Raw genomic sequence first — 17,355 nt, 5'->3', positions numbered from 1 at the left:
CATTTCCCTTCGAATGACTAAAGACCCAATCTTGAAAAGGAAAGATCAGAGCAAACCTACTCTGGCTTTCAAAATAATAAAATCTTGATTGAAGTATCAGACACCAAAATGTCACCACCTCCTTGCACTGAAGACAAAGACAATGACTGGGGGTTATGGGTATGGGAAGTAATATTTAACAGCTTTGCTGTGGTGCTCTTTGCCTCCTCCTGCTGGTCAGGAGTGATATTCCCACTAGTAATTGATGATGCCGTGGACTCACCATATCCGGAAATAAATACATTTATCAGGTAAGCATAAATTATGTTTTCTTATACTAACAATAAATTAAATTCAGGTCAAACACAAAATTATTAAAAACTGATTTGCTGCCCATTTTATTGTTTGCCTTGCGTTCTTCTCAATCAATATTCATATATTAAAGTTTCCTTTTTTAGATGCAACAAAGAAGCAAATTACTTTATAGTTCCTACGTCCCTTTAACTCATAGTGAAACAAATAGAATTTGTTTTAAAATAAAATGATGTAATGAAAGAGAATTATTTGTTTACATTTGGGTGTTCCTTTTAAGAAATTACATTTCATAACATTTCCTAACAAATCTTTTTTGTTTTCTTTCAACATTCAGTTCAAAGAGACCATCATCTTCTGAGGAACCTGAAGATATGGAGAAAGAACAACCTTTATTAACAGTTAATCCTGAACACACGGGAAAGGCGTTCAAGGTCATGAATGAATTACGGAGGTACTGTAAAAATCTGTATTTTGCAAGTACCAAAAAGAATATTAAGATTAAGAATTTCAGATGTGCATTAGAGCATTTCAGTTTTAAATGGAAGCATTTTTTGCAGTATTCTTCTATTAGCAAAAATGCTTCTAGTAAAAGTTATTACTGTTTTTCCAGAGACATACGCACATATGCTGGGAGGGTATGTGCACCAGTGTTCAAGGTCACAGAGCTGGCGGTTGTGTGTTTTGTGCCTGTTAATATTTAATTTGTGTCATATAAGACACTGCTGACCATCTGAGAGTGGCTGATTCACTGTAGCGCAGCCTATACTTTCAATAGTTATCGCAACCGAGCTAAATAGTCCTGGTATTACAAGTTGAAGTTATAGGTTGCGCTCGAGTGAAAGCTGGAAGCTTGCTAGAATGTTTAGGTCAACTTGAGATATGAAAGGGTTAAAAAAATTAACAAAATACATATTAAAATAAACTATTACACTCATAAATACACTTTTTAATAAAAAAATAATAATTTTAATATTGATAACAAGGTGCTAAAAGGTATATGGTATATGTCAAAATGTTTGACTGGACCCATTGTAGATGTAGGTGTGTGTGTGTATATGTATATACATGTGTTTTTTATGTATGTGCATACAAATATATATACACAGATAAACACATATATATGACCAAGATAAAGATGTAAATAAAACATAAACATAGAGACATCAATATTCTCTGTTTGTGCACAGTAGGGGATTCACCTTAAGACAACTTTTTACATTCTATGATGATCATGAATATTAAATGAGTGGTACTGATCGCATAAACATACGATCAACAATTACACACAAGAGAAGGTATAATAATCCCCACCTATAGGATATTGTTACCATAGATTGATTGAGACACTTCAGGATGCCAAATAGCACTGAAGTCTAAAATAAATTATGTGATAGTATCATCCAATAAGCACTTATTCACGTATACATTTCTTGGTTGTTAAATCCTGAAATTCATGAGTACTTACAATAAAGGGAGGTTTAATGTAAACTATAAAATATCTGGTTATTGTTAATCCAACTTCCACACCAGGGATACCCTAGTTCTATTTCCCACAACTATACTCCCCAATAAATTTGCACCACTCTTACTTTTTGATAATACATGTAGATATTTGAATGCAATAGCCCATAGTTGATATCTACGGGACTATTTGTCCCTTAACTCTATATCTGGTACATAAGTGACCTTCTTGAAGTGACATTTTATTCTGCCTATAGTATCCCTCATATTTCTGGGTTCTAGTAACCATAGGTTAACACCTTCTATATGACAGGTGTGCACAACAATCGAGTAATCAGTTGATATACATATAGATTTAAATACTATAATTTCTCCAACATAGGTGTGTCCGGTCCACGGCGTCATCCTTACTTGTGGGATATTCTCTTCCCCAACAGGAAATGGCAAAGAGCCCAGCAAAGCTGGTCACATGATCCCTCCTAGGCTCCGCCTACCCCAGTCATTCTCTTTGCCGTTGTACAGGCAACATCTCCACGGAGATGGCTTAGAGTTAGTTCTTTCAGTTCTTCAGGGGGTTCCGTTTGAACCCTTACATTCCGTTGATATTAAGTTATTATCTTGGAAAGTTTTGTTTTTAGTTGCGATTTCTTCTGCTAGAAGAGTCTCAGAATTATCTGCTCTGCAGTGTTCTCCTCCTTATCTGGTGTTCCATGCAGATAAGGTGGTTTTACGTACTAAACCTGGTTTTCTTCCAAAAGTTGTTTCTAACAAAAACATTAACCAGGAGATTATCGTACCTTCTCTGTGTCCAAAACCAGTTTCAAAGAAGGAACGTTTGTTGCACAATTTGGATGTTGTTCGCGCTCTAAAATTCTATTTAGATGCTACAAAGGATTTTAGACAAACATCTTCCTTGTTTGTTGTTTATTCAGGTAAAAGGAGAGGTCAAAAAGCAACTTCTACCTCTCTCTCTTTTTGGATTAAAAGCATCATCAGATTGGCTTACGAGACTGCCGGACGGCAGCCTCCCGAAAGAATCACAGCTCATTCCACTAGGGCTGTGGCTTCCACATGGGCCTTCAAGAACGAGGCTTCTGTTGATCAGATATGTAGGGCAGCGACTTGGTCTTCACTGCACACTTTTACCAAATTTTACAAGTTTGATACTTTTGCTTCTTCTGAGGCTATTTTTGGGAGAAAGGTTTTGCAAGCCGTGGTGCCTTCCATTTAGGTGACCTGATTTGCTCCCTCCCTTCATCCGTGTCCTAAAGCTTTGGTATTGGTTCCCACAAGTAAGGATGACGCCGTGGACCGGACACACCTATGTTGGAGAAAACAGAATTTATGTTTACCTGATAAATTACTTTCTCCAACGGTGTGTCCGGTCCACGGCCCGCCCTGGTTTTTTTAATCAGGTCTGATAATTTATTTTCTTTAACTACAGTCACCACGGTACCATATGGTTTCTCCTATGCAAATATTCCTCCTTAACGTCGGTCGAATGACTGGGGTAGGCGGAGCCTAGGAGGGATCATGTGACCAGCTTTGCTGGGCTCTTTGCCATTTCCTGTTGGGGAAGAGAATATCCCACAAGTAAGGATGACGCCGTGGACCGGACACACCGTTGGAGAAAGTAATTTATCAGGTAAACATAAATTCTGTTTTTGAATCCGCTTTGTGATTTTAATCCCACAGTGTGTTTTTTAACCTAAATGTTGTTAATAAAAGTTATGTTTTAAATTTTGAACAAGCTGTTGCCTTTTGGAACGAGTAATGTTCTAGAATGTGATACCTTTTTCTTGTCAAAGAAGTTCCTTTCTTTTTTTACATTACTCTGTAATTCCAGTTTTGCATAAGCACTCTAGCCCCAGTATATTATTATAATAGGGCATCCCTCAAGAACTTGTATAGTGCTATTGCAATTCCTTTTTGTGTTTTCCAACATTAGCACTGACATAGCACACGGGCTATTAGCAGGTACATTTGACATGTTACAACATAGCCAGGGGACTTGATTACAGCCGACATTATCACATTCAAACTAGTCCTTACTGTGTATTGGTAGTCTATGTGGGGATAGTAGGGATCTCTGAATTATATTAATAGCTTCAAACACTAGAGGGCACCCACCAGTTATCCAAAACTCAGTATTGATATACAGGTGGCCCTCGTTTTACAACGGTTCAATTTACACCGTTTCAGAATAACAACCTTTTCTCCAACATAGGTGTGTCCGGTCCACGGCGTCATCCTTACTTGTGGGATATTCTCTTCCCCAACAGGAAATGGCAAAGAGCCCAGCAAAGCTGGTCACATGATCCCTCCTAGGCTCCGCCTTCCCCAGTCATTCTCTTTGCCGTTGTACAGGCAACATCTCCACGGAGATGGCTTAGAGTTTTTTGGTGTTTAAATGTAGTTTTTATTCTTCAATCAAGAGTTTGTTATTTTAAAATAGTGCTGGTATGTACTATTTACTCTGAAACAGGAAAGAGATGAAGATTTCTGTTTGTAAGAGGAAAATGATTTTAGCAACCGTTACTAAAATCGATGGCTGTTTCCACACAGGACTGTTGAGAGGAATTAACTTCAGTTGGGGGAAACAGTGAGCAGACTTTTGCTGCTTGAGGTATGACACATTTCTAACAAGACTCGGTAATGCTGGAAGCTGTCATTTTCCCTATGGGAACCGGTAAGCCATTTTCTTAGTTTAAGTAAAAGAATAAAGGGCTTCATTAGGGCTTAAAAAACTGGTAGACATTTTTCTGGGCTAAAACGATTACTTTACTAAGTATATTTGGCAGATTATTACTTTTAATAGTTGTTAAATCTTGGGGATTGTTTTAATAAAAACGGCAGGCACTGTATTGGACACCTTTTTCAGATGGGGGCCTTTCTAGTCATAGACAGAGCCTCATTTTCGCGCCTCTAATGCGCAGTTGTTTTTGGAGAGCAAGGCATGCAGATGCATGTGTGAGGAGCTAAGAACCACTGAAAAAGCTTATAGAAGGCATCATTTGGTATCGTATTCCCCTCTGGGCTTGGTTGGGTCTCAGGAAAGCAGATACCTGGGACTGTATAGGGGTTAAATGTAAAAACGGCTCCGGTTCCGTTATTTTAAGGGTTAAAGCTTTTTGGTGTGCAATACTTTTAAGGCTTTAAGTTACTGTGGTGAAATTTTGGTGAAATTTGAACAATTCCTTCATACTTTTTCACATATTCAGTAATAAAGTGTGTTCAGTTTGAAATTTAAAGGGACAGTAACGGTTTTATTGTAAAACGTTTTTTGTGCTTTGTTGACAAGTTTAAGCCTGTTTAACATGTCTGAACCATCAGATAACGATGTTCTATATGTATGAAAGCCAATGTGTCTCCCCATTTAAATATATGTGATATATTTGTGTCATAATGTCCAAACAAAGTAGGGATAATAATGCCATAGATATGATATTGCCCAAGATGATTCCTCTAATGAGGGGAGTAAGCATGGTACTGCATCATCCCCTTCTGTGTCTACACCAGTTTTGCCCACACAAGAGGCCCCTAGTACATCTAGTGCGCCAATACTTATTACCATACAACAATTAATGGCTGTAATGGATAATTCTATTGCATGCATTTTTTCCAAAATGCCTACTTATCAGAGAAAGCGTGATTGCTCTGTTTTAAACACTGAAGAGCAAGAGGACGCTGATGATATCTGTTCTGACATACCCTCACACCTATCTGAAGGGGCCAGGAGGGAGGTTTTGTCTGAGGGAGAAATTTCAGATTCAGGGAAAATTTCTCAACAAGCAGAACCTGATATTGTAACTTTTAAATTTAAATTTCAACATCTCCACGCACTACTTAAGGAGGTATTATCTACTCTGGATGATTGTGACAATTTGGTCATTCCAGAGAAATTAGGTAAGATGGACAAGTTCCTAGAGGTTCCGGTGCCCCCCGATGTTTTTCCTATACCCAAGCGGGTGGCGGACATAGTAAATAAGGAGTGGGAAAGGCCCGGCATACCTTTTGTCCTCCCCCTATATTTAAGAAATTAGTTCCTATAGTCGACCCCAGAAAGGACTTATAGCATACAGTCCCCAAGGTCGAGGGGGCGGTTTCTACTCTAAACAAACGCACTTCTATTCCTATAGAAGATAGTTGTGCTTTCAAGATCCTATGGATTAAAGGTTAGAGGGTTTGCTTAAAAAGATGTTTGTTCAGCAAGGTTACCTTCTACAACCAATTTCATGCATTGTTCCTGTCACTACAGCTGCGTGTTTCTGGTTCGAAGAACTAGAAAAGTCGCTCAATAAAGAATCTTCGTACGAGGAGGTTTTGGACAGAGTTCAAGCTCTTAAATTGGCTAACTCTTTTTTATTTTAGATGCCGCTTTGCAATTAGCTAGATTAGCGGCGAATAATTCAGGGTTTGCTATCGTGGCGCGCAGAGCGCTTTTGCTTAACATCCCTTTCAAGGGTAAAACACTGTTTGGCCCTGACTTGAAAGAGATTATTTCAGACATCACTGGGGGAAAGGGCCACGCCCTTCCTCTGGATAGGTCTTTTAAGGCTAAAAAGAAGCCAAATTTTCGTCCCTTTCGCAGAAACGGACCAGCCTCAAATTCTACACCCTCTAAGCAAGAGGGTAATACTTCTCAAACCAAGCCAGCCTGGAGGCCGATGCAAGGCTGGAACAAGGGTAAGCAGGCCAAGTCACCTGCCACTGCTACCAAAACAGCATGAAGTGTTGGCCCCCGATCTGGGAAGGATCTGGTGGGGGGCAGACTTTCTCTCTTTGCTCAGGCTGGGGCAAGAGATGTTCAGGATCCTTGGGCGCTAGAAATAGTTTCTCAAGGTTATCTCCTGGAATTCAGGGAACTACCCCCAAGGGGAAGGTTCCACGGGTCTCAATTATCTTCGAACAGGCATTCTTACACTGTGTAGAAGACCTGTTAAGCATGGGAGTGATTCATCCTGTTCCATTAGGAGAACAAGGGATGGGTTTTTACTCCAACCTGTTCATAATTCCCAAAAAAGAGGGAACATTCAGACCTATTTTAGATCTCAAGATTCTAAACAAGTTTCTAAGGGTTTCATCATTCAAAATGGAAACCATTCGAACGATCCTTCCTACCATCCAGGAAGGTCAATTCATGACCACGGTGGACTTAAAGGATGCGTACCTACGTATTCCTATCCACAAGGAACATTTTCGGTTCCTAAGGTTCGCCTTTCTGGACAAGCATTACCTGTGGCACTTCCATTCGGATTAGCCACTGCTCCAAGGATTTTCACAAGGGTACTAGGGTCCCTTCTAGCGGTGCTAAGACCAAGGGGCATTGCAGTAGTACCTTACTTGGACGACATCCTGATTCAAGTGTCGTCTCTGTCAAAAGCAAGGGCTCATATGGACATTGTCCTAGCCTTTCTCAGATCTCACAGGTGGAAAGTGAACATAGAAAAAAGTTCTCTGTCCCCGTCAACAAGAGTTCCCTTCTTGGGAACAATAATAGTTTCCTTAGAAATGAAGGTTTTTCTGACAGAGGCCAGAAAATCAAAACTTCTAAGCTCTTGTCAGGTACTTCATTCTGTTCTTCTTCCTTCCATAGCGCAGTCCATGGAAGTAATAGGTTTGATGGTTGCGGCAATGGACATAGTTCCTTTTGCACGAATTCATCTAAGACCATTGCACCTGTGCATGCTCAGACAGTGGAATGGGGATTATACAGACTTGTCTCCGACGATACAAGTAGATCAAATAACCAGAGATTCACTCCGTTGGTGGCTGACCCTGGACAACCTGTCACAGGGAATGAGCTTCCGCAGACCAGAATAGGTCATTGTCACGACCGACGCCAGTCTGGTGGGCTGGGGCGCGGTCTGGGAACCCCTGAAAACTCAGGGTCTATGGTTTCGGGAAGACTCTCTTCTCCCGATAAACATAATGGAACTGAGAGCGATATTCAATGCTCTCAAGGCTTGGCCTCGACTAGCAAAGGCCAAATTCATAAGGTTTCAATCAGACATCATGACGACTGTTACATATATCAACCATCAGGGGGTAACAAGGAGTTCCCTGGCGATGGAGGACCACAATCATTCAATGGGCGGAGACTCACTCCTGCCACTTGTCTGCAATCCACATCCCAGGAGTGGAAAATTGGGAAGCGGATTTTCTGAGTCGTCAGACATTTCATCCGGGGGAGTGGGAACTCCATCCGGAAATCTTTGCCCAAATTACTCAATTGTGGGGCATTCCAGACATGGATCTGATGGCCTCTCGTCAGAACTTCAAGGTTCCTTGCTACGGGTCCAGATCCAGTGATCCCAAGGCGACTCTAGTAGATGCACTAGTAGCACCTTGGACCTTCAAACTAGCTTATGTATTCCCGCCGTTTCCTCTCATCCCCAGGCTGGTAGCCAGGATCAATCAGGAGAGAGCATCGGTGATCTTGATAGCTCCTGCGTGGCCACGCAGGACTTGGTATGCAGACCTGGTGAATATGTCATCGGCTCCACCATGGAAACTACCTTTGAGACGAGACCTTCTTGTTCAAGGTCCGTTCGAACATCCGAATCTGGTCTCACTCCAACTGACTGCTTGGAGATTGAACGCTTGATCTTATCAAAGCGAGGGTTCTCAGATTCTGTCATAGATACTCTTGTTCAGGCTAGAAAGCCTGTAACTAGAAAAATTTACCATAATATATGGAAAAATATATCTGTTGGTGTGAATCTAAAGGATTCCCATGGAACAAGGTAAAAATTCCTAAGATTCTATCCTTTCTACAAGAAGGTTTGGAGAAAGGATTATCTGCTAGTTCTCTGAAGGGACAGATCTCTGCCTTGTCTGTTTTACTTCACAAAAGGCTGGCAGCTGTGCCAGATGTTTCAAGCGTTTGTTCAGGCTCTGGTTAGAATCAAGCCTGTTTACAGACCTTTGACTCCTCCCTTGGAGTCTCAATCTAGTTCTTTCAGTTCTTCAGGGGGTTCCGTTTGAACCCTTACATTCCGTAGATATTAAGTTATTATCTTGGAAAGTTTTGTTTTAGGTTGCAATTTCTTCTGCTAGAAGAGTTTCAGAGTTATCTGCTCTGCAGTGTTCTCCTCCTTATCTGGTGTTCCATGCAGATAAGGTGGTTTTACGTACTAAACCTTGTTTTCTTCCGAAAGTTGTTTCTAACAAAAACATTAACCAGGAGATAGTCGTGCCTTCTTTGTGTCCGAATCCAGTTTCAAAGAAGGAACGTTTGTTGCACAATTTGGATGTTGTTCGTGCTCTAAAATTCTATTTCTCCAACATTGGTGTGTCCGGTCCACGGCGTCATCCTTACGTGTGGGATATTCTCTTCCCCAACAGGAAATGGCAAAGAGTCCCAGCAAAGCTGGTCACATGATCCCTCCTAGGCTCCGCCCACCCCAGTCATTCTCTTTGCCGTTGCACAGGCAACATCTCCACGGAGATGGTTAAGAGTTTTTTGGTGTTTAAATGTAGTTTTATTCTTCTATCAAGTGTTTGTTATTTTAAAATAGTGCTGGTATGTACTATTTACTCTGAAACAGAAAAGGATGAAGATTTCTGTTTGTAAGAGGAAGATGATTTTAGCAGACAGTAACTAAAATCGATTGCTGTTTCCACACAGGACTGTTGAGATGAAGTAACTTCAGTTGGGGGAAACAGCAGTCTTTTCTGCTTAAGGTATGACTAGCCATATTTCTAACAAGACCATGTAATGCTGGAAGGCTGTCATTTCCCCTCATGGGGACCGGTAAGCCATTTTCTTAGTTAAACATAAAAGAATAAAGGGCTTCAAAAAGGGCTTAAAAACTGGTAGACATTTTTCTGGGCTAAAACAATTGCTTTACTAGGCATATTATGCAGATTCTAACTAATTATTGGTATTATAATCTTGGGGAACGTTTAGAAAAACGGCAGGCACTGTGTTGGACACCTTTTTCAGATGGGGGCCTTTCTAGTTATACACAGAGCCTCATTCTGGGACTGTATAGGGGTTAAATGTAAAAATGGCTCCGGTTCCGTTAATTTAAGGGTTAAAGCTCTGAATTTTGGTGTGCAATACTTTTAATGCTTTAAGACACTGTGGTGAAATTTTGGTGAATTTTGAACAATTCCTTCATACTTTTTCACATATTCAGTAATAAAGTGTTTTCAGTTTGAAATTTAAAGTGACAGTAACGGTTTTATTTTAAAACGTTTTTTGTGCTTTGTTGACAAGTTTAAGCCTGTTTAACATGTCTGTACCATCAGATAAGCTATGTTCTATATGTATGAAAGCCAATGTGTCTCCCCATTTAAATGTATGTGATAATTGTGCCATAGTGTCCAAACAAAGTAAGGACAGTAATGCAACAGATAATGATATTGCCCAAGATGATTCCTCAAATGAGGGGAGTAAACATGATACTACATCATCCCCTACTGTGTCTACACCAGTTATGCCCACACAGGAGGCCCCTAGTACATCTAGTGCGCCAATACTTATTACCATGCAACAATTAACGGCTGTAATGGATAACTCCATAGCAAATCTTTTATCCAAAATGCCTACTTATCAGAGAAAGCGCGATTGCTCTGTTTTAAACACTGAAGAGCAAGAGGACGCTGATGATAACTGTTCTGACATACCCTCACACCAATCTCAAGGGGCCATGAGGGAGGTTTTGTCTGATGGAGAAATTTCAGATTCAGGAAAAATTTCTCATCAAGCTGAACCTGATGTTGTGACATTTAAATTTAAATTAGAACATCTCCGCGCACTGCTTAAGGAGGTGTTATCTACTCTGGATGATTGTGACAATTTGGTCATTCCAGAGAAATTATGTAAGATGGACAAGTTCCTAGAGGTTCCGGTGCCCCCCGACGTTTTTCCTATACCCAAGCGGGTGGCGGACATAGTAAATAAAGAGTGGGAAAGGCCCGGCATACCTTTTGTTCCCCCCCCTATATTTAAGAAATTATTTCCTATAGTCGACCCCAGAAAGGACTTATGGCAGAAAGTCCCCAAGGTCGAGGGGGCGGTTTCTACTCTAAACAAACGCACTACTATTCCTATCGAAGATAGTTGTGCTTTCAAAGATCCTATGGATAAGAAATTAGAGGGTTTGCTTAAAAAGATTTTTTTTTACAGCAAGGTTACCTTCTACAACCAATGTCATGCATTGTTCCTGTCACTACGGCAGCGTGTTTCTGGTTCGAGGAACTAGAAAAATCGCTCAGTAAAGAATCTTCGTATGAGGAGGTTATGGACAGAGTTCAAGCACTTAAATTGGCTAACTCTTTTGTTTTAGATGCCGCTTTGCAATTAGCTAGATTAGCGGCGAAAAATTCAGGGTTTGCTGTCGTGGCGCGCAGAGTGCTTTGGCTAAAGTCTTGGTCAGCGGATGTGTCTTCCAAGACAAAATTGCTTAACATTCCTTTCAAAGGTAAAACATTATTTGGACCTTATTTGAAAGAGGTTATTTCAGACATCACTGGGGGAAAGGGCCACGCCCTCCCACAGGATAGGTCTTTTAAGGCTAATAATAAGCCTAATTTTCGTCCCTTTCGCAGAAACGGACCAGTCTCTAATTCTGTATCCTCTAAGCAAGAGGGTAATACTTCACAACCCAAACCAGCCTGGAAACCAATGCAAGGCTGGAACAAGGGTAAGCAGGCCAAGAAGCCTACCACTGCTACCAAAACAGCATGAAGGGATAGCCCCCGATCCGGGACCGGATCTAGTGGGGGGCAGACTTTCTCTCTTTGCTCAGGCTTGGGCAAGAGATGTTCAGAATCCTTGGGCGCTAGAAATAGTTTCTCAAGGTTATCTCCTGGAATTAAAGGAACTACCCCCAAGGGGAAGGTTCCACAGGTCTCAATTATCTTCAAACCAAATAAAGAGACAGGCATTCTTACATTGTGTAGAAGACCTGTTAAAGATGGGAGTGATACATCCAGTTCCAATAAGAGAACAAGGAATGGGATTTTATTCCAATCTGTTCATAGTTCCCAAAAAAGAGGGAACATTCAGACCAATTTTGGATCTAAAGATCCTAAACAAATTTCTCAGGGTACCATCGTTCAAAATGGAAACTATTCAAACGATCCTACCTACTATCCAGGAAAATCAATTTATGACTACCGTGGATTTAAAGGATGCGTACCTACATATTCCTATCCACAAGGAACATCATCAGTTCCTAAGGTTCGCTTTTCTGGACAAGCATTACCAGTTTGTGGCACTTCCATTTGGATTAGCCACTGCTCCAAGGATTTTCACAAAGGTACTAGGGTCCCTTCTAGCGGTTCTAAGACCAAGGGGCATTGCAGTAGTACCTTACTTGGACGACATCCTGATTCAAGCGTCGTCCCTGTCAAAAGCAAAGGCTCATACGGACATCGTCCTAGCCTTTCTCAGATCTCACGGATGGAAGGTGAACAAAGAAAAAAGTTCTCTGTCCCCGTCAACAAGAGTTCCCTTCTTGGGAACAATAATAGATTCCTTAGAAATGAGGATTTTTCTGACAGAGGTCAGAAAATCAAAACTTCTAAGCTCTTGTCAAGTACTTAATTCTGTTCCTCGTCCTTCCATAGCGCAGTGCATGGAAGTAATAGGATTGATGGTTGCAACAATGGACATAGTTCCTTTTGCACGAATTCATCTAAGACCATTACAACTGTGCATGCTCAGACAGTGGAATGGGGATTATACAGACTTGTCTCCGACGATTCAAGTAGATCAAAAGACCAGAGATTCACTCCGTTGGTGGCTGACCCTGGACAATCTGTCACAGGGAATGAGCTTCCGCAGACCAGAGTGAGTCATTGTCACGACCGACGCCAGCCTAGTGGGCTGGGGCGCGGTCTGGGAATCCCTGAAAGCTCAGGGTCTATGGTCTCGGGAAGAGTCTCTTCTCCCGATAAACATTCTGGAACTGAGAGCAATATTCAATGCTCTCAGAGCTTGGCCTCAACTAGCAAAGGCCAAATTCATAAGGTTTCAGTCAGACAACATGACGACCGTTGCATATATCAATCATCAGGGGGGAACAAGGACTTCCCTGGCGATGAAAGAAGTGACCAAGATAATTCAATGGGCGGAGGATCACTCCTGCCACTTGTCTGCGATCCACATCCCAGGAGTGGAAAATTGGGAAGCGGATTTTCTGAGTCGTCAGACATTCCATCCGGGGGAGTGGGAACTCCATCCGGAAATCTTTGCCCAAATAACTCAATTATGGGGCATTCCAGACATGGATCTGATGGCGTCTCGTCAGAACTTCAAGGTTCCTTGCTACGGGTCCAGATCCAGGGATCCCAAGGCGACCCTAGTAGATGCACTAGTAGCACCTTGGACCTTCAACCTAGCTTATGTATTCCCACCGTTTCCTCTCATCCCCAGGCTGGTAGCCAGGATCAATCAGGAGAGGGCCTCGGTGATCTTGATAGCTCCTGCGTGGCCACGCAGGACTTGGTATGCAGACCTGGTGAATATGTCATCGGCTCCACCATGGAAGCTACCTTTGAGACAGGACCTTCTTGTTCAGGGTCCATTCGAACATCCGAATCTGGTTTCCCTCCAACTGACGGCTTGGAGATTGAACGCTTGATTTTATCAAAGCGTGGGTTTTCAGATTCTGTAATAGATACTCTGATTCAGGCTAGAAAGCCTGTAACTAGAAAAATTTACCATAAAATATGGAAAAAATATATCTGTTGGTGTGAATCTAAAGGATTCCCATGGAACAAGATAAAAATTCCTAAGATTCTATCCTTTCTACAAAAAGGTTTGGAGAAAGGATTATCTGCAAGTTCTCTGAAGGGACAGATCTCTGCTTTATCTGTTTTACTTCACAAAAGACTGGCAGCTGTGCCAGATGTTCAAGCATTTGTTCAGGCTCTGGTTAGGATCAAGCCTGTTTACAGACCTTTGACACCTCCCTGGAGTCTAAATCTAGTTCTTTCAGTTCTTCAAGGGGTTCCGTTTGAACCCTTACATTCCGTAGATATTAAGTTATTATCTTGGAAAGTTTTGTTTTTGGTTGCAATTTCTTCTGCTAGAAGAGTTTCAGAGTTATCTGCTCTGCAGTGTTCTCCGCCCTATCTGGTGTTCCATGCAGATAAGGTGGTTTTGCGTACTAAGCCTGGTTTTCTTCCGAAAGTTTTTTCCAACAAAAATATTAACCAGGAGATAGTTGTACCTTCTTTGTGTCCGAATCCAGTTTCAAAGAAGGAACGTTTGTTACACAATTTGGACGTAGTCCGTGCTCTAAAATTCTATTTAGAGGCTACTAAAGATTTCAGACAAACATCTTCCTTGTTTGTTGTTTATTCTGGTAAAAGGAGAGGTCAAAAAGCGACTTCTACCTCTCTTTCCTTTTGGCTTAAAAGCATTATCCGATTGGCTTATGAGACTGCCGGACGGCAGCCTCCTGAAAGAATCACAGCTCACTCCACTAGGGCTGTGGCTTCCACATGGGCCTTCAAGAACGAGGCTTCTGTTGACCAGATATGTAAGGCAGCGACTTGGTCTTCACTGCACACTTTTGCCAAATTTTACAAATTTGATACTTTTGCTTCTTCGGAGGCTATTTTTGGGAGAAAGGTTTTGCAAGCCGTGGTGCCTTCCATTTAGGTGACCTGATTTGCTCCCTCCCTTCATCCGTGTCCTAAAGCTTTGGTATTGGTTCCCACACGTAAGGATGACGCCGTGGACCGGACACACCAATGTTGGAGAAAACAGAATTTATGCTTACCTGATAAATTACTTTCTCCAACGGTGTGTCCGGTCCACGGCCCGCCCTGGTTTTTTAATCAGGTCTGATGAATTATTTTCTCTAACTACAGTCACCACGGTATCATATGGTTTCTCCTATATATATTTCCTCCTGTCCGTCGGTCGAATGACTGGGGTGGGCGGAGCCTAGGAGGGATCATGTGACCAGCTTTGCTGGGACTCTTTGCCATTTCCTGTTGGGGAAGAGAATATCCCACACGTAAGGATGACGCCGTGGACCGGACACACCGTTGGAGAAAGTAATTTATCAGGTAAGCATAAATTCTGTTTTAGATGCTACAAAGGATTTTAGACAAACATCTTCCTTGTTTGTTGTTTATTCTGGTAAAAGGAGAGGTCAAAAAGCAACTTCTACCTCTCTCTCTTTTTGGATTAAAAGCATCATCAGATTGGCTTATGAGACTGCCGGACGGCAGCCTCCTGAAAGAATCACAGCTCATTCCACTAGGGCTGTGGCTTCCACATGGGCCTTCAAGAACGAGGCTTCTGTTGATCAGATATGTAAGGCAGCGACTTGGTCTTCACTGCACACTTTTACTAAATTTTACAAGTTTGATACTTTTGCTTCTTCTGAGGCTATTTTTGGGAGAAAGGTTTTGCAAGCCGTGGTGCCTTCCATCTAGGTGACCTGATTTGTTCCCTCCCTTCATCCGTGTCCTAAAGCTTTGGTATTGGTTCCCACAAGTAAGGATGACGCCGTGGACCGGACACACCTATGTTGGAGAAAACAGAATTTATGTTTACCTGATAAATTACTTTCTCCAACGGTGTGTCCGGTCCACGGCCCGCCCTGGTTTTTTAATCAGGTCTGATAATTTATTTTCTTTAACTACAGTCACCACGGTATCATATGGTTTCTCCTATGCAAATATTCCTCCTTTACGTCGGTCGAATGACTGGGGAAGGCGGAGCCTAGGAGGGATCATGTGACCAGCTTTGCTGGGCTCTTTGCCATTTCCTGTTGGGGAGGAGAATATCCCACAAGTAAGGATGACGCCGTGGACCGGACACACCGTTGGAGAAAGTAATTTATCAGGTAAACATAAATTCTGTTTTTTATTCTTCAATCAAGAGTTTGTTATTTTAAAATAGTGCTGGTATGTACTATTTACTCTGAAACAGAAAAGAGATGAAGATTTCTGTTTGTAAGAGGAAGATGATTTTAGCAACCGTTACTAAAATCGATGGCTGTTTCCACACAGGACTGTTGAGATGAATTAACTTCAGTTGGGGGAAACAGTGGGCAGACTTTGCTGCTTGAGGTATGACACATTTCTAACAAGACTTGGTAATGCTGGAAGCTGTCATTTTCCCTATGGGAACCGGTAAGCCATTTTCTTAGTTTAGTATAAGAATAAAGGGCTTCACAAGGGCTTTAAAGACTGGTAGACATTTTTCTGGGCTGAAACGATTACTTTATAAGTATATTTAGTGGATTATAACTATAAATAGTTCTTTTAATCTTGGGGATGTATTAAAAAAACGGCAGGCACTGTATTGGACACCTTTTTCACTGGGGGCCTTTTCTAGTCATAGGCAGAGCCTCATTTTCGCGCCACTAATGCGCAGTTGTTTTTGGAAAGCAAGGCATGCAGATGCATGTGTGAGGAGCTAAGAACCACTGAAAAAGCTTATTGAAGGCGTCATTTGGTATCGTATTCCCCTCTGGGCTTGGTTGGGTCTCAGCAAAGCAGATACCAGGGACTGTATAGGGGTTAAATGTAAAAACGGCTCCGGTTCCGTTATTTTAAGAGTTAAAGCTTTCAAATTTGGTGTGCAATACTTTTAAGGCTCTAAGACACTGTGGTGAAATTTTGGTGAATTTTGAACAATTCCTTCATACTTTTTCACATATTCAGTAATAAAGTGTGTTCAGTTTAAAATTTAAAGTGACAGTAACGGTTTTATTTTAAAACGTTTTTTGTGCTTTGTTATCAAGTTTATGCCTGTTAACATGTCTGAACCATCAGATAGACGATGTTCTGTATGTTTGAAAGCCAAGGTTCCTCCCCATTTAAATATATGTGATGAATGTGACAGTGTCCAAACAAAGTAGGGACAATGATGCCACTGATAATGATGTTGCTCAAGATGATTCCTCAAGCGAGGGGAGTAAGCATGGTACTGCATCATCCCCTTCTGTGTCTACACCAGTCTTGCCCACACAAGAGGTCCCTAGTACTTCTAGTGCGCCAATCCTTCTTACTATGCAACAATTAACGGCTGTAATGGATAATTCTATTAAAAACATTTTGTCCAAAATGCCCACTTATCAGAGAAAGCGCGATTGCTCTGTTTTAGATACTGAAGAGCATGAGGACGCTGATGATAATGGTTCTGACATACCCTCACACCAATCTGAAGGGGCCAGGAGGGAGGTTTTGTCTGAGGGAGAAATTTCAGATTCAGGAAAAATTTCTCAACAAGCTGAACCTGATGTTATTACTTTTAAATTTAAATTAGAACATCTCCGCGCTCTGCTTAAGGAGGTGTTATCTACTCTGGATGATTGTGACAATTTGGTCATTCCAGAGAAATTATGTAAGATGGACAAGTTCCTAGAGGTCCCGGTGCCACCCGATGCTTTTCCTATACCCAAGCGGGTGGCGGACATTGTAAATAAGGAATGGGAAAGGCCCGGCATACCTTTTGTTCCTCCCCCTATATTTAAGAAATTATTTCCTATGGTCGACCCCAGAAAGGACTTATGGCAGACAGTCCCCAAGGTCGAGGGGGCGGTTTCTACTCTAAACAAACGCACTACTATCCCTATAGAAGATAGTTGTGCTTTCAAAGATCCTATGGATAAAAAATTA

General features: G+C 41.6%; 1 protein-coding gene across 1 annotated transcript in view; it reads left to right on the top strand.

Moving 5' to 3' along the window:
* The first annotated feature begins 520 nt into the window (after positions 1-520).
* Positions 521-17,355, top strand: part of KLHL3 (kelch like family member 3) — a 277,645-nt gene continuing 260,810 nt past the window's right edge. Inside the window, exons 1-2 of the mRNA XM_053719291.1 lie at positions 521-525; positions 629-745. Coding sequence (XP_053575266.1) covers positions 521-525; positions 629-745 — 122 coding nt within the window. The remainder of the gene's footprint in view (positions 526-628; positions 746-17,355) is intronic.

This window comes from Bombina bombina, chromosome 6 (genome assembly GCF_027579735.1).
Source record: "Bombina bombina isolate aBomBom1 chromosome 6, aBomBom1.pri, whole genome shotgun sequence".
NCBI classification, from domain to species: domain Eukaryota; kingdom Metazoa; phylum Chordata; class Amphibia; order Anura; family Bombinatoridae; genus Bombina; species Bombina bombina.
Note: the sequence above shows the minus strand (reverse complement) of the source record. Positions and strands in the feature narration are given on the sequence as shown.